This window comes from Zingiber officinale, chromosome 8A (genome assembly GCF_018446385.1).
Source record: "Zingiber officinale cultivar Zhangliang chromosome 8A, Zo_v1.1, whole genome shotgun sequence".
In the NCBI taxonomy this organism is placed as follows: Eukaryota; Viridiplantae; Streptophyta; class Magnoliopsida; order Zingiberales; family Zingiberaceae; genus Zingiber; species Zingiber officinale.
Window position 1 is genome coordinate 42962122 of NC_056000.1, and position 20251 is coordinate 42982372.

At 37.3% G+C, this 20251-nt stretch overlaps 3 protein-coding genes and 1 long non-coding RNA gene across 8 annotated transcripts; 3 read left to right on the top strand and 1 right to left on the bottom strand.

The window, feature by feature from the left end:
• Nucleotides 1–382: 382 nt before the first annotated feature.
• On the top strand, nucleotides 383–2815 carry LOC122008682 (S-adenosylmethionine decarboxylase proenzyme-like). The gene is made up of 3 exons (XM_042564509.1): nucleotides 383–541; nucleotides 1016–1164; nucleotides 1254–2815. The coding sequence occupies exon 3, from the start codon at nucleotides 1430–1432 to the stop codon at nucleotides 2621–2623; it is 1194 nt and encodes a 397-aa protein (XP_042420443.1). The 5' UTR covers nucleotides 383–541; nucleotides 1016–1164; nucleotides 1254–1429; the 3' UTR covers nucleotides 2624–2815.
• Nucleotides 2816–3158: 343 nt separating this feature from the next.
• Nucleotides 3159–9144, top strand: LOC122008686. Its single transcript, XR_006119348.1, has 4 exons — nucleotides 3159–3514; nucleotides 8010–8121; nucleotides 8230–8540; nucleotides 8690–9144. It is a non-coding gene; the product is annotated as an uncharacterized LOC122008686 (long non-coding RNA).
• Nucleotides 5707–6312, top strand: LOC122008685 (uncharacterized protein At5g64816-like). The gene has a single exon (XM_042564515.1). The coding sequence runs from the start codon at nucleotides 5794–5796 to the stop codon at nucleotides 6166–6168; it is 375 nt and encodes a 124-aa protein (XP_042420449.1). The 5' UTR covers nucleotides 5707–5793; the 3' UTR covers nucleotides 6169–6312.
• On the bottom strand, nucleotides 6377–18321 carry LOC122008683 (protein RAE1-like). Of its 5 annotated transcripts, none has more exons than XM_042564514.1 (16): nucleotides 18157–18321; nucleotides 17746–17845; nucleotides 17472–17568; nucleotides 17268–17354; nucleotides 17125–17190; nucleotides 16832–17025; nucleotides 15750–15891; nucleotides 14651–14731; nucleotides 13944–14072; nucleotides 13078–13155; nucleotides 12428–12499; nucleotides 11640–11720; nucleotides 9895–10773; nucleotides 8212–8470; nucleotides 7990–8105; nucleotides 6377–6872 (listed from the first exon to the last, which is right to left on the bottom strand). In XM_042564514.1, the coding sequence occupies exons 3-13, from the start codon at nucleotides 17535–17537 to the stop codon at nucleotides 10723–10725; spliced, it is 1047 nt and encodes a 348-aa protein (XP_042420448.1). In that variant the 5' UTR covers nucleotides 17538–17568; nucleotides 17746–17845; nucleotides 18157–18321; the 3' UTR covers nucleotides 6377–6872; nucleotides 7990–8105; nucleotides 8212–8470; nucleotides 9895–10722. The 5 variants fall into 5 exon arrangements, with proteins under 5 accessions (XP_042420448.1, XP_042420444.1, XP_042420445.1 ...); XM_042564510.1 differs by having other exon boundaries at nucleotides 17654–17845; XM_042564511.1 differs by having other exon boundaries at nucleotides 9693–10773; nucleotides 17654–17845.
• Nucleotides 18322–20251: the final 1930 nt, after the last annotated feature.

The window sequence follows — 20251 nt, forward strand, 5'->3', positions numbered from 1 at the left end:
GTTCGTCAGACGCGAAAATCAGCGGGTAGAGAAATAAAAAGTGTCTTGAGAATCGTTCTTAATTTGGCTTTCATTGAATGAGCCGGCGGTGACGTGGTAGGAGATCGCTGCCTGGAATACCGTCCCGAAGAGAGTGTCCTCAGGATGGGACCCAGAACGGGCAGCCAATAGCATGAGAGGAATCGGCTGACGCTTGGGACGAGCGAGTGCGTGGGAATGGAATAGGTCTTAGAGTTCACAGCTGGCCTACACGCGTCCGATGGTTAAAAATTAGTTTTTTTAAAAAAGGAAAATTAAACCCGTTCCGAAAGAAAGGAGCGGAGCCGCGGCCTCACCCCTCTGCTATATATATAAACGCCCTGGTTCTCCTCCTCACGCCATCGATCCGCCGCTTGGCTAGGGTTTCCTCGTTCGCCATTGTTGTTCTTCCCTTCGTTGAGCACGTCCTCTCGCTTCAGGAGAGATCGTTCCTTTGATCTAGAGACGAGAGATCGAGGAGCGGATCAACGCCGTACTTAGCAGATTCTTCAAATTATTTATAGTACGTTCTTTTATTTCTTCATGGAAAAAGATGAAAAAAGAAGAACGACTTTTGATGATTGTTAAGATTTTTGTTAGCTTGTTAGGTTTGTTGCTCTCGGGTTAAAATCGAGATTTGTAGATTTAATTTTGTTTTTCAAGGATTCGCTTTTTGTCTCTTTGGATGCGTGATGTTCTTTACGCTTTATCTTTTGTACGTGTTCTTCGTTTCGTTACCTTGTAGCCTATAGTGATCTTCTCCTTTTGCGGATTTATGTTCGTACTGATACTCCATTGTTGTTTTTCCATTATTTTTCTATGTCATGTGTTAATCTATTCGTTTTGTTTATTTGTTAATCTTACCAAGTTATTTTCCTTATTGCGGTATCCATTTGTTCGTTTCGGCGATATGTTTGATTGATAAACGTCTTTACGGAGTTATTTTTCGGGGATTTTAATTTAATCTGACAACGCTCTTATTCTTCTTTTGTTTCAGGTATCGTGAATGATTATTTAATGGAGTCAAAAGGTGGCAAGAAATCTAGTAGTAGTTCATTACAATACGAAGCTCCCCTTGGCTACCTCATTGAAGACGTTCGACCGTACGGAGGAATCAAGAAGTTCCAGTCTGCTGGCTACTCCAACGTAAGATCAATGAAAACATTTGAATTGAAAATGCACCATTTTTTTTTAATTCTATTTGAATGAATTAAGTTTTTTTTTTTTCCTTGCAGTGTGTGAGGAAGCCATCCTGATATTCTTTCGCTTGCTCTCCTGTTCAGTAGAGTAGGATTTCTTAAGCGTGTTCGACCTTTGTTCCTCCTCTTTTCTACAACTCTCTGGCTTGCTGTCTTCTAGTAATCAAACCTCTCTCAGTCTCTCCTCCCCGCTTTCTTGTCCGTCCTCAGCAATGGCATTGACGACGATGACTGGCTCTCCTGACCTTGCTCTTGTTTCTGCAATCGGGTTCGAGGGGTTCGAGAAACGCTTGGAGATCACCTTCTCTGAGGCATCAATCTTCGCTCGCCCTCATGCCCATGGCCTGCGCTCCCTCTCTCGGGCACAGATTGACTCTGTTCTGGATTTGGCATGCTGCACCATCGTGTCTCAATTGGCTAACAATGACTTCGACTCCTACGTACTCTCCGAGTCGAGCCTCTTCGTCTACCCTTACAAGATCATCATCAAGACTTGCGGGACCACAAAGCTCCTCCTTTCCATTCCTAGAATCCTCGAGCTTGCAGCAGAGCTTTCGCTCTCTCTTCAATCCGTTAAGTACTCTCGGGGAACCTTCATCTTCCCGAGCGTGCAACCAGCCCCGTACCACAGCTTCTCTGAAGAAGTTTCTGTCCTCAATGGCTTCTTCGGCGACCTCAAGTCCGGTGGCAATGCTTATGTTATCAGTGATCCCTTAATGCCGGACCGCAAATGGCACATCTACTATGCTACTGAGAAGCCCGAGCATCCTATGGTCACTCTGGAGATGTGTATGACTGGATTGGACACTGGACGAGCTTCCATCTTCTTCAAGAACAATGTTGCTGCTTCTGCCACTGAGATGACGAAGTTCTCAGGGATCTCTGAAATCATCCCTGAGATGGAAATCTGCGACTTCGACTTCGAGCCTTGCGGCTACTCCATGAACGGGATATCTGGGCCAGCACTCTCTACCGTCCATGTAACACCAGAGGACGGTTTCAGCTATGCAAGCTACGAGGCCATGGGGTTCCACCCTGAGTCCCAATCATACAACGACTTGGTCGAAAGGGTCCTCTCCTGCTTCGGCCCTTCTGAATTCTCTGTTGCTGTCACCATATTTGGAGGACGTGAGCAAGCTGCCTCATGGGGAAAGGAAGTTGACGTATATGGTTACAATTGCGGGGAAATGATAGAGCAGGAGCTGCCTGACGGAGGATTACTGATCTACCAGAGTTTTTCTGCTTCCCCTGTGACAGCTCCTGTGTCACCGAGGTCCATCTTGCACCCCTGGGAAAGAGAGAACCAGGAGAGTATTGCGACTGCAAAGGATGAGGATGAGCTTCTGATGATGATGATGATGGAGAAGGGAAGGAAAGCTGAGAGTCAGGAAATTCAAGTGTTTTAGCAGCCAGCCAAACTGTTTTTTTTTTTCTTCATGTTTTTCTTTGTTTAGTTCTTTCATGCTGTGAAGAATAAATGCTCTAGGTGGTTTGCTATGTCTGCCACAATGAGCAAAAATGCATAATTTTGTGCTGTTCAAGAGATCTTGTTGCTGATGGAACAGTTTGGATGTCTTAATTATGTTCTTTATACTAAATCTGTGTAATATCTTTTATAATTCAGGTATGTTTAGTATGTGATCTATCTGTTGCCTTGTTAAGATATTGCGTTCTCAGGATTAACCATATGTATAATTAACTCTTTTTTTTAAAAAAAAAAGTATTTATTGATGTATAAAAAATAATAGGATTAATCAACAGTTAGATTACACGAACAAATAGGTTTAATAAAAAAGTATTTATTGACCTTAAGAGTTTGCCTAATACATTCACCTCGAGCCAGGCTTGGACCGGAGAGTCAAGTTGGGCCCGATTGGGCTTAGGCCTGTGAATCTCTATTTCCCCATTTGTACCCAACCCCACCTTCCTTCCCCTAATTCTCTCTCGAACCTTCTTTCGATCTGGCCGCCGCCGCTGCCGCCGGTGGCCGGAATCGATTGCGGTCCACTCCCCGTTCCGTCAGGACGGTCATTCCCTTGCTAGTGGCCTCGTCTCTCCGATCTCGCAGTGCAAGTTCTCAGCCTTTCCTATGGAGACCGATCTCTCACGCAAGTCAGTCACCCCCTCCTCTCGCGACCTCTGATCTCGCAGGCTGATCCTCTGCTTCGATATCGCTTATTATCAAGCTCTCTGGCTCGCACGCCGGTCACAGCATCCAGTTTCCCTAGTCCATCAGCCTTCAAATTTGGACGCCTCTACGACCACGTAGCTCTTGAACACCATAGAAGGATAATTAGGTGATAATTTTTTTTTTTGTTTTGCATTTTATTTCCGTTTTAGGAATATTTATATACATTGTTCATTTTGATCAAACATTTTCTGGAAGAAGAATCCTCTTGATTTAGATTTTTGGAGTTCTGGATACAAAATCCGTACGTTGATTAGGTTTTTAACATGGGTAATCAAATAGAGTAGGCAGAGTGCATATGAGATTTTGTGAAGTTTATCCTCTTAGAGTTGTTCATTTTAGTTGTTTCAGGTATGCACAACTAACAGACCCAATGTTTGATTGATTTGGGCATCCAACAAATTCTCATTTAAATAAATCGATAGGTTAAGGTAGTCTTTTTCCAAAATTTTCTAGGTATTTAACCATTGTATTGGTCGGGTTCGAGTATGAGGGTAAGTCTCCATTGCCATTGTTATGATAAGCCTCTACCATCTGAAGGCACAGAATGAGGAAAAGCACAAAGATCTCGCCTCCAAAGCAAACCATAAGTAAAGCTTTATCGTATTGGACCTCATTTCATTTTATTGCATGCTACACTTGTATTTGCTTTAGAAACTAAATTCTATGAAAATGTTTCATAAAATCCCCACTCCCACTCACTTTATTCTACAGTTTAAAGCTGGTGTCTGTTTCATTGTTCTTGTTCCTGCTTAAAGCTCACAACTTTCTGTGATTCTGTTTTAAAGTTTTATCGTATTCCTAATAGTGCTCTTCAGGTTTATTAGCTTTGTCCAGGCTCTCTTCCTGAACTCCCAAGTACTCTAATACTGTGCTAATGGCTCATCTTGCCTATGTGCTGGATTTTTGGCCGAAAACTAATTACATGAACTTCAATTATTTGCAAGCATTTATGTTTGCCTAAACCTAAGTGATTTAATTTATTTGGTTAGTACTACTGAATTAGCTTGCGTAGAGCAATAAGTTTTGTGTGGCCAACTCCAAATGGTTGCCAAAAACACAGTTTGACAATGACAATGACAATCTTGATTTTAAAGCTCACTCAAGCTTAGGTGCTTGTCTCAATCTAGCATCAATTACAAACATATATATATATATATATATAAAACTGTAAATGCTAACTAAATTCCTTTTTAAGTCGTGCTCATTTCATCCCATGGCATTAAGATTCAGTTATTGACAATGACAATGACAATCTTGATTTTAAAGCTCACTCAAGCTTAGGTGCTTGTCTCAATCTAGCATCAATTACAAACATATATATATATATATATATATATATATATATATATATATATGTATATATAAAACTGTAAATGCTAACTAAATTCCTTTTTAAGTCGTGCTCATTTCATCCCATGGCATTAAGATTCAGTTATTGACAATGACAATGACAATCTTGATTTTAAAGCTCACTCAAGCTTAGGTGCTTGTCTCAATCTAGCATCAATTACAAACATATATATATATATATATATATATATATATATATATATATATATATATATAAAATAAATAAAACTGTAAATGCTAACTAAATTCCTTTTTAAGTCGTGCTCATTTCATCCCATGGCATTAAGATTCAGTTATCATTTCGTGTTATTTGTATCACAAATCAATCGTTTAACTCTTATCAATATAAAATAATATAACAATTTTGTATATATTTTGGAAGATTGATTTTACATAATGTGAGATTAGGTAAGCCTTTTAAAAAATTATACAGCGTAAAAGATGTTAAATATTAAAATTAATTTTAACTTGAACAAAATGTAAATCTAGGTCACCTGTTACGCATTTGGTTGTGTCATTTTCAGATTTTGTCTCTGCTAGTCATGATTTCGTTCGGTGTTGTGTCTGGCATTGCTGGAGTTAGGTTTAGTATACGGAGTTTCAAAATGTCGGTCTTTGTCCAACGATATGAGTGTGCATATTCCCTTATTTTTTAGGAGGAAAGAATCTTGAATGTGAGTGAAACAGTCAATGTTATAGATCACAGAAATGTTACTTAAAGCAAGGAATTCAATGAATGCACTTCGGTTCAGAAAGGTTTGGTATATCATTCCATCAAAATCAATGAATTCCTGTGAAATGAGATTCGATGTATAATGATCAATGGCTATAAGATTTGCTTACTGACTTGTAATTCTGATCCTTTCTGCGTCGACATAAGTTTGCTGGATCATTGTTTGCTTATATTTTTAGTGTTTGTTTTTTTTTAACTTATCGAAAAATGCACAGGACGAGAAACTCTATTTCTATATATTTTTTCACTTGTAAGTGGAGAGAAGAGAAGTCTCAGCAGCTCGAACAATTGTGACTGGAAAAATGGTAGATGTATGGTGGTCATTGCTAGGGGCTGCGATTCCAGCCATCATAGCGGGGCAAGTCATCAGAGTAAGAAGGCGACATGCAGATGAACAAAGGCTCAAGAATGCTCGCGGCCGCGAGAACTCTGATGAAATCTTCGTCTGCGAGAGAGTCTGTACTTCGAAGAGAATGCTGAAGAAGGTCGGCGCATTTTCTAAGGATCCGATCGTCGACACGTGTGTCACCGTGTGTGGTGTCTCGGAACTTGATGCGTGTGCTGATGCCTGTGCTAGGACTGTCTGTGTTAACCAACACCAAGTGCCCAATTGGAACGACATCTGCATGAAGAGGTGCCAAAGCGAATGCCTCAGGCTCTCTGCATCTTCGATTTGATCGAGCTGAATCAGTAATTCAGTTGTATTCTCGTCCCGTATTTTGAATTTAAGAACAAAAAAGGGGGGAAATTCATTTATCTTCTCTTTCAAAATGCACCTTTATAATTTTAAAATCATTGAAGTACCTTCAAACACTTTGAAATTGATAATATTTATCAGAGATTTACATTTTAAAAAAAAAAAACAGAAGCTGACCCTGACACAAGTTCAGCAGCAACATGGTGTAAAGATTTCAAATAAAGAGCATTCGATACAAAAGCTTGGACCTGAAGAGATTCATGATTCAGAAAACAAAGGGTGTTTATTTACATTCTCCCAAGCGAATTGTTGTTAAGACTAGTTCCGAGCTGCTACTCTAATGGCGGTTTAGATTTTTCAGCTCGGAGCTCCTTGTGCGTCATAGACAACAATGGTGGAACCTTTTTTCTCTTGAGAAAGAAATACCACAATCAATGGTAGCAAAAGGCTTCTCTTTTCAGCTCCCTTTGTCAAATAAGTTAGAATGATGACAAAATGAGTAGATGAGAATCTGAGTGATATTGTCGACAACCGCTTTAAGTATGTCCCAAGCGATTGAGAAACCATAGTGCTCCTTCTGCGGCTTGCTCTTCGGCCTCTTGTTCATGAGGTTGTGATTCACTGAAGCACTCCAATATAGTGATTGTGATTGTGTCTACCTCCAGAATGATCTTACACGAGAATCTGCAAATAATCACAAGGAAATATATGTGTGTGTGAACTGCAGCTTGATTGTAACAGACGATAGAGACAACAAGTATCGAATCATAAGATTCGTAATCACTACATGTATCAAGCACCGTGCACACATAAAGGAAAAGTAAGCTCCTGTCGATCACAGGATCTGAGTTGGAAATTCATCATAATAATTTGGCTATCCAAGATGTCATGAACAACCTCCATTTGGAGAATCTCTACAAGGTAAATGTGCGCCGATAAACATCGATGAGTCACTATTCCAACATACCGTAGGAAGTTCATCAAAGAGTTTGTAGCTTATTAATGTTCCCTCTAAGGTTCAGGATTCTTGTCTACCTTGTTGGTGTTTGGTATTGAGTCTTCAAATTTTGGGTTCGAGAAGACATTAAGATAGTAAAAGATTATCATATTTCTCAAGCTCCAAGCTCTTGCTCAGCTCAATATGCCAATTCCACTGCTAAGTTTATTTGGATTTTATATCTTTCGGGAAAGCTATTGCAAATTGCTCCGACCATTGTTAACACCGAGTTAAAACGTAGATCTTGCGATTTGCTCTTTTGGTACATTGCAGAATTGTTGTATTAGTCAAATACTGAATCTCAAACTGAGTTTCAGAAACTCATCTTCTATGCTCATGCTCAATATCATCTTATACTATGCTTGTACTTATATGTGCACTGTTATTTGATATAATCTTAGTTAGCTTCTATATTTGATTTATGTAGCTCGTTATTTGATCTCTTAGCTTTTACAACGCGTATTTGACCTTATTCAGGGATGTACATTTAGTTCATGTTTACCATTTTTCATGACTAACTTTCACTATTTATCATCTCTCCTTTTACTTTCCTCCTGACAGATAGATCTTATGCTTCAATAACAGTCTATAAAGAGAAACACATTATCTAGTTTTCGATAAAATATATAAGGTACTAATTTGATTACGATGAGCCATGATTTATCATCATAAACAGTGCAAGAGGGAAGTTTTTAAGCTCTACAGATAACAACTAACATATAGAAAATGCCTCAGAAGTTTGTAGTGATATTCTAGAAAGATAATAACTGATATGCAGAAGTACTAAGAGGCAATAAGCGTAACCTGCCTTTTTTGTTGTTCAGGTCCTTCCTCGCACAAAATAAATGATGGGTGTTTCCAGGAATTTGCAGCACAGATCATAAGCAGCCGTGATTTCGCAGTTCGTGTACCCTGATCTCCTATAAACGTTAAAATGTAAGTGTATTTGAGTTCATGATTGTGTCATAGGCAACTTTATTTGCATTCAGAAAAGACAATTGTTCCCAAACATATTGTTTGTTATACCAATTTGATGCATTTCAGTTGGCGGGTCTTGGCATGCCCTTGTTTTGTTGGTTGCAGTCATCTCCTTGGAAAAACCGATCGATTCTGCTTCTCGACTCCTGTTTGCTATAAAAAGTTCATGTCCCACAATCGAATCATCTTCAATGGTACTTCTGGCTACAATAATCTCCTTACAAAAGCTAACTAATTTGGCTTCTTGGCTTCTACTCTGGGGCTCCATTTCGGAGAGCAAGCTTCCTTCCTGTGGGAGATAAAGAGCCTGTGCAATACGTTCGAATGCTCAGGGATGAAAGTTAAAAGACAAGTCTCAGTACTTTATTGCCAACATCGTAAGAAATTATACTATCTCAAAACTTTATTGCCAACATCGTAAGAGAATAGAAGCAAGATAGCTCCTACCGGCATATGTATAACATCACTAGAGAAGCTATGGATGTTCACGCGATCTTTTTCGACAATAATTTATTATTATCGACAGGAGTAAAGAAGGGAAAAACTTCCCAGCCAAAGATAGGAAGGATAGGGAAGAATGAAATTTAGCTGGCAATGATGCTCAACTTCTACCTACAGGAAGTAACCGGACGCAATAGATTGCGACCTCAAGTGATGTTATACATAGCTTCTCTAGTGAGAATGTGAAAAAGCCAAATGAGGGTTAACACATTCATAGTCAAGATAATGTCATCGAAAAACTTCCATACAACTTGATCTATTTGCTGCAGTTCACTAGTAGAAGAAGAACCATATCTAAGATAACAGAAATTAAATGAAGAATGTGTGGCATGTACATGTGAACCGCACAAGTTCGAAGAGCTCAAATAAAGAATTTGAAGTTGGGCCATTGTCTCTCTTGCATTCCTACAATGATTTAGATATAACCGTGCAATAATCAAAGATTTGAACAAAGGAACATGAGAAAGCATGGATTATTTGATGCAAATTCTAGACTGATATCTGGTATGACAATTTTCAAGGATATATTTTGCTTTCTCATTTTGAGTTCTTGTAGTTGTTTATTTCTCATTGAATGAATCGAGGAATGGGCTTGTCTATTCTTCTAACTAAGCCAAATCAAAAGAACTCATATCAAATGCCCCTTAAACTCTTACCAAACTAAAAGAAATCATTGACTAAAATAAAACAAAGAAAAATCAATGACAAATTCTAAAATTTAGATAGATTCCTTTTGTTTATTTGCATTAAAAGCAAAGGAAGCTATGTCGCTTCCACAACAATGTAAACCTGAACCTTCATACAGCTATTGATTTAAGCCCATAAACCTAAAAGAATAGATAAAGGAGAGCAATTAACATAAAACAGCATGTGCAGATTTAAGATTGAGAACATAAATAGCAGGATACATGAATCAACAGATATTATTTTTCCCAATTGGGCGTATTTGATCTGCAGATGAAAACTAGGTAAAAAATCAGCTAAGAATAGCAGTGCCCGGATAATAAAGATTCCGATGATATTCTTACCCAAAAAGTATGTACTCAAGATAGCGTAGAAATGCTGCATCTATAGAACAAAAGGGCTCGATCCCCAATATTCTCGTGAATAATTTCAAATCTGCTTGCTCTCCAACACCACATTGGCCGGAGCTCGCGCAAGCAACATGAATTTTTCGGAAAAAAACAAAAATGAGTGGCGAAACGAAGGGAAAATACGGAAGGAGGTTACCTCCTCTTCCATTGGATCGACCCAGCTCTGGCAGCAGCACCGCCACCGCGAGGAAGGGCAGGAGCTTCTCGCCATCGATTTCTCCTCTTCCATCGGATGGCGAAGAGAAGCCACGCGCGCCGCCGAGGAGATGAAAAAGATTTTTTTTTTCCCCTGCCCGACAGTGCGGAGAGTGGTGTGGATGTTTGGATTAGAATTTAAAAATTATAAAAAAAAGTTGGAGCCAGAGGTGCAAAGTTAACTTTCAAGAAAATTACTTCTAACATTCTATAATAAAATTCTTTCTAAATTATTGCCTCTTAAAATTTCAAAATTATTAAACTACTTCAAAAAATTTATGCGCAGAGACGATGGGACTGGCCGACAGACAGGATGCAAATTTTCAGATAGGTCCATTCGAGAATTTTTATTTCATGGAATAATAATAATTAGAGTGGCTAACGATATAGAGCTTTTATTTCTTAAAATTTGGTTATTTTATAACGGTTATGCTAACTTCCTGCCACAAGTACATTGAACTCTAATAGCCAAAAGTTCTGAATTTGAAACTGCACAGATGCAATCAAACGAACAAATTATCAGCTACATGGAGAAAAAAACCTAAGAAACAAACAACTTTCCCTGTTCTCAAACAGAATAAGAAAGCTCAGATTCACATTTTTTTTAGCATTAAAAAAAAAAAAGCTAACAAGAAACAAACAACTTTCTCTGTTCTCAAACAGTATAAGAATGCTCAGATTCACATTTTTTTTAGCATAAAAAATACAGAGTTACTGCAAGACAATACTGGGCCGTAGAGAGACGGTTCAGCCCCTGAATGTTGTACATTTACTTACGGCTTCCAGTTCCAAGGCGTGGTTTTGCTTTCACTTCTGATTCCTGTTACAAAGAACAATAGATTAGCAATTGTGGGATGAATCCTTCGTTCATTAGGTTTGTTTGATGTTTTTGGTGTGAGTAAAGGATAGAATTCAAAGAGAAGACGAGGCTTAGACAAGGAATAAAGGGTTATAGTATGATTTAAAATTTCATTCCAGTGTAGGACGTGAGCCAACAGGCTAATATGCGGATTAGTCTGATTCCAATGAAGCTCTACGGCCGACATTCCATAATGATGGTGATGTACCGAAACTTCCAATGAAGTGCGAGTCTTCCAGCAATGGTGTGAAGTCAGAACACACCAAAGGCTTACCCTAAGGCTGTAAGTCGAGCTCCACACATGGCATGACGTTCACAAAGGGCAAACACATGCAGCAGACCTTGTATAGTGATGGTGATGCAGCAGAGGCTTCCTCGTGTGACATTTACACAAGGCAGTGCAACATTCACATCAACAAACAACACATGTGCCAAACCTTCCATGATGACCGGGATAAGCCAGATCTTCCTATCCTTCCTCCTCTCCTATTCTGGTGTGATGTTGGCAATGGCATGTCTAAAGCTGACCAAAAGGCTTTGAGATTTCAAACCTTTGAGCACTTAATTCATAACAGTACCTATGATATTTCGAAAGCACTACCCTAAAATTTTGACAGGTAAACATTATATCCAAGAGCAATAAATTTTGCTAAAAGGAAAATATGTCTCCACAAGTAGTTCAAGTGGCAATTATGTTTAACTGCCAATTGCCACTGAATATTCACCCCCATTATATTTAGATAGAACTTAATATGAATGCTGCATTTTAGAAGAAGATGTGAAATATCATCAAGTTAGAAGGGATCGACTCAAAATCCTAAACATACCTGTGGATTGTGAAGGTAGATGTATGTTTTTGCCGTAGCTGGATTGTGGTTTTCAGCACCTTTGCTCCAGTCGTAGCAGACCTGCACCAATTCCATAACTTTATCAGAAGTTGTGTTATCAAGATTCAAGAATATCGACCATACTAATTTCTTTACATACATCAACATTTTATGAAAATGTGTACTAGCTAGAACAGGTTAGCTAATTCATGAAAATGTGTTTTCTGAACCAGGTACAGAAACTGGATCAAACAGTGGCTGAACTGGAATTGAGTTGTTTCCCTCACAGATTGAATAAACAAAAAAATATGAAAAGACAAAAAAAAAGGTTCAACTGCTGGGTTCTTTGTGAGGAAGTGCAAAATGTTAAATTAATTAATTAGCTTACTTAAAAGACTTTACTAATTTGAATCTCATGTCTCATTTCAGTCTCTAATGCTGCTAGCCCTCCACGTTTCAATCCTTCAACTCAAGCAGTTGGCCATCGCCCAAAGCCCAGCCTCAACGTCTTGAATCAAATTATTGTTATCGCTTAAACATGCAATTCACGATTAGAAACAACGGGTTTGTGATTTAATCCATTCTCATAGGATGGTCTGCCAAATGGACTAGGCTGAATCAATGCCCAAGTTGATACATGGCTTGACCAATTAATCCACCGGTTCAACAACTAATTAGTGATCCGAAACTCTTCTAGTTAGTTTACAATTCCGTCTGTAAACTATGTTTTGAATCACGTAATTTTTAAATAAGATCATTAACAGAAACATGAATTATAGGAAACTTACAGCATAAGCAAAAATTGAACCATCATGGTTGAAAGTGCTACATGGAATGGGATATGGGCACCTACTCATTGCCTGCATTCAAGAGGAAAATGATAATGAAATGGCCTAGGATGGTAATAGGATACTAAAATTCTATTTAAATAAAAAAAAAGTTGCTTTATGCCTTATATAATGTTAAACAATTATGATACTCCAACAACAAAAACAACGTTAACAAATATAAATAAGAAAATCAATTCTTATATTCAAGGCCTAGAAACAAGTTGAAAGAACTGAAGAAGGTAAAGAATATGCATGAAACATTTAATATATTCAGAATTATAAGGTATCATGAATGACACTAGCCTCTGATAGAATGTGCACAAACTTCATTAACAAAAAGATTGAGTTAAATTGAATGGTACAATTACATCATACATGGAAAATAAAATTGTGAAAATTTTTAATTAGTCCGGAGAGAGTCAACAGATGAAATCAAATCTTGATATCCTAAATCTGCAAAATAATCCAGTGAATGCAGCAAAATGACAATCGGAATGCCAAACTGGACTCCGTAGTTTCAGAGTAAAATACAAACATAGGAATCATACAAGAGATTAAAAACAAGCTCAGACCACTTAAATATGATTAATTTTTTGAAACATGCAGACCTTCAGTCTTTGTTTGCTGTCCTTGTCCCAGAAATTAAATGCGCCATCAGACCCAGCAGTGGCAAATGTATGATGAACCTGTTACAAAGTAGAGTTCTGAAGATGTAAATAGTTGATATCTCAGCTACACTACTTGTCTCAATAGACAATAATAGCAGTGGTAGTATCCAAGATACATTGTGAGGATAACATGAACATACACTAATGCTAATCACATGGAAAGAAAGTGAATTTAATTCTACATAATAAAGGTCGTGTATGAGGTTAGATGCTTGTCGATATCATCTAGAAGTAGGCAACCAAGCCAGCCTAAATGTACAAACAAAAGCTCAATAACTGGCCTGCTTAGGAGTTCATTTATTTGGAAGACTGAACTTGAACTTTAATCAGTAGATTAAAACTCAGCTTGATAAGCTTACAAAAGCTCACATGGCTAAGAATGGCAGGTTTGCAATTTGAAATTCTAGAAATAAAATAAATATGATTCAAAATAAAGAGCGAGTACTCCTTGTACATCAACCACTGAAAGAAGAATGCACTGGCTTTCGTGGGAATATGGGCAATAGGAAAAGGAATGTCAAGGTCCACCCAATTACAAAAGTTTCTGAAATATCTGCTAACTAAACTTATTTTCTCTAGGGGAAGAAAATAAACAAAAATTTTGTCATTGGATGAAAAAAAAATGACAACTTAATAGTCAAATATGAATGGTGCTTAAAGGAGAGTAAACTACATGCATTATAACCACAAGAAAGTAGGCAAATATGTAGACAATGAAATCATCACCACTAAAACCAAATTTATTATTTACATTGCAAAGGAATTATAAGAACAAGAACACCAAAACAAGAAATTCAGTATCTTACAGGATGGAAGTTCATTGAGTTCACAGAATATATTTCGTTGCCTTCTCTGTGGCACTTGAATGTGAAATTTTTGCTTTGTTGTGCATCGTCAAGATGGTGCACGCCAACTCTCCCTTCTATTGATCCCACCTACAGTACAACACCAATAAGGTTCGCTCAAAAACTTGGATTCTAATCAACTCCAGTAGATAAATATAGTAGAAAGAAGAAAGAAACTTCTGACTAGCATTTGCCGTGAAGGAACATAACTCATTTCATTTGACCACTGAAAACTTGAATTTCAAATTCTCTAAAAGCCTAAAGGAAACCTAGTTGGACACTTGGTTTATATTCAAAAATAAAGCTATATTAGCTGGTAGAAAACACAGTAAATATCAGTGAACAAACTTAAATAGTGGACTAAACCTGTAATTGCAGTGATCTCATTGAAGGGAGAGAACATAAAAGAGTAAAATTATTCCAAAACTTATTTCAAACAACAGATGTAAACCTCTTGATATAGGCTTTAAAAATGGGATAAACCCTAAAATAGTCCAAATTTCTTCAATGTTTTAGATGCAAACCTTAAAAATATTCTCTGATATAGAGGCTATATACAAGAACAACACTTGCATTTTCAGTCAAGGACAATTCTAAAACTTAGACTTAAGACTCTAGTGTATTCTCTGATTAATGTAAATGTATAAATGTACTAACAGAAATATTACCAGAAACCCTTGCTGATCAGGGAATGCAGAAAGGCATCTTGTCTGGTACTTCAAAGGCGATGTGATTGTCTTGAACACTGTCTGATAATGGCCAAAGAAAAAATTGAAAATGTGTCAGAATCTTGAAAAATCAAATTTTACTACTGCCCATAGAATAATGAAAAAGATGTGGAAATAGATTTAATATATAGATAATTAACAAACAAGTAGGAAAACAAAACCTAAAATATAAAGATATCATTCTCTTAGTCTACACAGACAGGATCTTTCATTCACCAAATTATAAGTCTCTCCCTCAGAAAATTTATATAATAAAGTTAATGTCATCCAATCCTGAATGAGGAAACAACAGCTCCTATTTGTTGGGATAAAACCAATCACCATTATGGACTGATAGAGAAGTACTATCTAACAAGTTGTCGTGTATCATCTTGCATCCTGTCAACTCAACAGGAATCAAATTTGATGTAGAAAATTCAGGTAGCCATGAATTAACTTCAGCCATTACTAGGTAAAGGTTTTAGCTCAATTTCCTAATTAAAATAAAAGAAACTTGCCCGTGACATCATTTTGGTTCCTGTGTTCCTTTCATGGCAAATAGTAAAAGCATCTGCTTCCTCTTCCTTATTATCCAACTTCCCCTTCATTTTTCCCTTGCCTCTGGTCTGTCTGATTTCATAGGATGACTTGTGTGGTTGGCTCCTTTCAATGCTCTATTTTCCACCATTTCCTACTATAACCACCACAATCTAGGGCTTATTCCAATCACCACAAATTGAGATTTAGTTCAGCCACTCACAACATTACTTTCCCTTATCTCTATGCCTTGTGTTTTTTCTTGACTCTTTTGCTCTATGCAAACTAAACAAAAACCCCATCTAAACAGAAGTTTATTTAAAGTTCATATAACAGCACATAATGCCAAGAACAGAAGAGATACTCACAGCAAGAAGATCTTGTTACACTAAGCAAACTTTACAAAGAAAAATTTACATAACATTTGTGCTAGAGGAAACTTAACTGCCATGCCACAAGGTTGTAAATAATAATATATATAGGATAAACACCTTGAATGCTAAACAGCAAATATATGAATCACCTGAGGGTTTTGCAAGTTAAAAATTTGAATCTGTCGATCTGCAGTGCCAACAACCATCAAAGGGTACTGCACTGACAGAGAATAGCATCGTTCAGGAAGCTGCTGACTATGGACAGGCTGCGCTTGTCGAGTATCCCAGTACCTGGAAAAGAAAACAATTAGCAACGAAGTAATTTAAAAATGGAAAAAAAAAAAATAGTTCTCAGGATAACAAATCAAGTATAATAAAATATATGCAGAGAAGGCACCGCATAAAACTCAAAACTGAACGGTGAAATACAAAAAAGGCAACAAATAGTGCTGGTTCACATCATGGAGCAAAAAAACACTAAACACACTGGCATTTACAAAAGATTAATTGCAGACTAGCCAGAAAAGAAATTGACATGTAATGCCATAATAAGGGTAAGTTTGGGCCTGCTACTCTTCAATCAGGGGAGTATTTGACTATTTAAATAAAAATGACACAGTCTGTATATTAATCAAAAAATAAGAGAGAAAAATAATACTTAATTAGGAAAGAAAAGGAAGATACAAGCCAGAAGAACGTTCACTTGTCCTTATGGACAAACCTTCAGCGCGCTGCTTTTTCGTAGAATTCAAAACAGTCTAACATGGCCATCACTTGAGTAGCAAACTATAAGAACACACTATGTTTCCCAGAAAAAAAAAAATGTTATTTCATATGTTCCCTTAATAGACAGTCTTTGATTTGATAAACTCAATCCTAGACTTTCCAATGCAAAAACTGGTTACCATTCTGATATGATCTTTGATGATTGCTATCGGAAAACAAGCTAAGCTACTGCAACAAGTAAATGCACATACATAAGGGGGACTACCAGGATATGCTGCTAACTTTCTCCATCAACTTCTAACATTTTCATAGATTTGTCTGTAATAAAATTTTAGAATGAATAACAATTTATAAAGTAAATGCACATACATATGAGGAACTATCCTTATACACTGCTAACTTTCTCCATCGCCTTCTAACATTTGCATATGGTGTGTCTTTAATAAAATTTTAGAATGACAAACAATTTAACAAGCAAAATTGATCATAATCATGGAACACAAACCTGAGTGTCTTGTCCCAGCTCCCTGTAACCAGGAGATTCATTTGTTGTATCCAGGCAATATCTTTAATCGGTGCATCATGTGCAGCAACAGTTGTAGGTTGTCCACCAGACATCAAAGGCCACATCTTTACTATTTTATCACAGCCTCCTGAAAAAACTGTTGTCCCATCATCCTTCCAAGTAGAGCACAAAACCTGAGGTAGAAAAGCGATGGATGATTAACAATATGAGTATTGTGATAATAATGTAACATATCTTTACTGCATGTGAAGGCCAAAATGAAAACAAAATACCGGATGATCATGTGATATTGAAGCTTTTGGTTGACTACTACCGGCCAAAATTTCCCAGCACCTAACCTATAAATAAACAATGAGGAGGAGGGAAATGAGTCCATCGAGAAAATATGGAGAAAAAAGTTGCATTGATCCGAGACCTGATTATCCCAGGATGTGGCAACAAGGTAATTTCCCTTTGGGCTGAAACTAAGGCTAGAAACGGAGTCACTTGGAGCAGGAACAACCTGCATTGCCATTAAAACATCAACCAAATCAGATCAACGTAGATAAAATCAACAATAAATTTTCCCTTCTAATAAATCCTTAAAAGAACATCAACCAAATTCTGCGGGGCTTTCTACCTCCATAGACTTGTTAGGGTTTGCATTTCCAGCTGCAGCAACACCCAAGCTACCAAAGCTCGCCATATGCGTTACTATCTAATCTATCACAGAATTCCTGAAATACAACAGATCATCCCATGAAATTGGTTAAGTGCCAGAACAAAGAAATCCTTAAAAACAAAATAAACTGTGCTAACAACCAGCGTTTGAGGTTCCTGCACGGAACCGGCACCAGTACCCTCGTCCTCGCGTGCGAGTTGCCAGCCCCGAAAGAAGGAATCGATTGACTTACTTGGAAGCAGATGCGAAGGCGATCGCCGAGAGATTAGTTCGGCGAGGGCGAGGGCGACGGCGACGGCGAGGGCGAGAGATCAGTAGCGGCGGCGACCGCTCTTCGTACGATAGTATTTGAATATTAACAAACCGAAAGGGAAAAAAAAAAGTATGCTGACCACAACAATAACAAAGAAAAAAAATAACAACAATAGCAAACAAATAAATAGATCGACGGAAAAAAAAAATCCATTCTGAAAAAAAAATCAACCCACACGTAAAAAAAAAAAGAAAGAAAGAAAGAATACCATAAACGCTCTGTGCTGTTCGACGCCGATTCACCCAAACGAAGAATACCATAAACGAAAACCCCCCACATTTCAGTCCTAAACCCTATTTTAGTCGAACTTCGATACCGGCAGATGCTCACCTGCCCGCTAGAGAGAGACGAAGGAAGCGGTAACGAGAGAGCGGATGCAATCGAAGAGAACGCTCGCACTAACAGATGAGCGGAGAGGCCTAGCTTCAATCGGACGCGAAGGAGATCGATCTGGGAGTGATGACGAAGCTCCAAGACGGCACGAACGGGCGGGACAACGAGGCCCTTGTAGTAGTTCTTATTTAGGACTTGCCTTTGGAGTTTGGGCCGAAATAATTGGGCTCAACGCTTTCATATTGGATCAATAAAAAACAGTCAACGTTAATAGGAGATTCCAATTAAAAGTCCAATTATTAATAATAATAATAAATATTCACGAGCCATTGTATTTTACACATGGTATGTCCTCATCAATCCATACTTAGTTCAATAAGAAAAATTAAATCAAAAATAACTACTAATATCAAAATGATCAAAACATAGGAAAGGACATGCTACCTGAGTTACCTGCCACCGTCCCTTACGTGCGGCGGAAAGGAGTTGTTAAGTTTTTAAATTAATAAATAATCATTAAATAATATGATATTAAATTTTAATCATTCATTAAAATTTTCTTAATTTTTGAAAAAAAAATCATAGCTATTTGAATAATTTTATTATTAACTATTAATCAAATAATATATTTAATAAACAAATTAAACCATTGAATATACTAATTTTAAATAGAGTTGATTTAGATTAGATTTGATAAAGTTACGATGAAATAAAGTTTAATCGATTTAAAATAAATTTAAAAATTTATTCCCGTCTTTTATTTACTACAACCACAAGGCTACCGCATCATCGACATTTTTTAAATTTTTTTCCGATAATACCTAAGATTTTTCTCTTTACCTTCTCCACCACCAACAACAACCGTTCTTTTTCTTTTCTTGTAACTTTACAAAATAGATGGAAAAGTTAATTTTAAAAGAAATATATAAAGGAGGGTTGCATTAGATTGTCAGTCAGTGTCAAACTATGGTAAATATTTCATGAATGAATCCATTAAACTATTGTGCTAATGCTAGGTTGTTCCTCGGAAGAAACGCGTTGCAGGGTCCGACTGTAACGTCTCGGCAAGGACCACTACATCTCCAGAACTTGGGTGTAGTGATAAATATGCAAGAGTTCGCGTTACAGGGTTCGACTGTAACGTCTTAGCAAGGACCGCTACATCTCCATGAGAACTTGGGTGTAGTGTTAAATAGGCAAAAGTTCTCACACCATAGGTTAGATAAGAACAAATACGATAGGAAAACTAATAATCTAAGATTTGGAACATGGAACATAGGAACTCTCACTGGTAAATCAATGGAGGGAGTAGATATGATGATTAGGAGAAAAATTAATATTTTGTGTGTACAAGAGACAAAATGGACAGGTGAGAAGGCAAAGATGATAGAGAACTCAGGTTTTAAGTTATGGTACACTGGAAAGAGTAAAACAAGAAATTGAGTGGATATTATTGTAGATAGTTTGTTAAAGGATGAAGTTGTAGGAGTAGTTAGAAAAGGGGATAAAATTATAGCCCTTAAGATAATAGTGGCGAAAGAAACTATGAACATAATTAGCGTATATGCACCACGAGTAGGATTAGATGAAGCTACTAAATTAAGGTTTTGGGAGGACTTAGATGAAATATTACAAAATATTTCACCAAATGAAAGGATTTTAATAGGAGGTGATCTAAATGGGCATGTCGGAGTGAAAAATGAGGAATATGAGAGAGTACATGGGAGCTATGGGTTTGGAACGAGGAATGAGGAAGGGAAAACTATATTGATTTTGCGATAGCATATGACCTTATATTAGCTAATACGTTTTTTAAGAAAAGAGAAGAACACTTAGTCACATTCAAAAGTGGGAATAATAAATCGCAAATTGACTTTCTTATAGTTAGGAAGAAGGATAGAAAGATTTGTAAAGATTGCAAAGTCATCCCTGGAGAAAACTTAACTACCCAACATAGGGTAGTAGTGTTGGATATACGCCTTAAACATAATATCAATAGAAATAAAATATATACAATTCCTAGAATTAAGTGGTGGAAGTTAAAGGATGGGAAGCAATATATATTTAAGGAGAAGATAGAAGTACAAGCATT

Excerpts from the sequence above, each read along its gene's own strand:
- LOC122008682 (XM_042564509.1), top strand. The coding sequence starts at position 1,430 with ATGGCATTGACGACGATGACTGGCTCTCCTGACCTTGCTCTTGTTTCT.
- LOC122008685 (XM_042564515.1), top strand. The coding sequence starts at position 5,794 with ATGGTAGATGTATGGTGGTCATTGCTAGGGGCTGCGATTCCAGCCATC.
- LOC122008683 (XM_042564513.1), bottom strand. The coding sequence starts at position 17,537 with ATGGCGAGCTTTGGTAGCTTGGGTGTTGCTGCAGCTGGAAATGCAAAC. Across the intron at positions 17,355-17,471 it reads ACCCTAACAAGTCTATGGAG|GTTGTTCCTGCTCCAAGTGA; the intron begins GTAGAAAGCCCC and ends ATGGCAATGCAG. Across the intron at positions 17,191-17,267 it reads CCACATCCTGGGATAATCAG|GTTAGGTGCTGGGAAATTTT; the intron begins GTCTCGGATCAA and ends GTTTATTTATAG.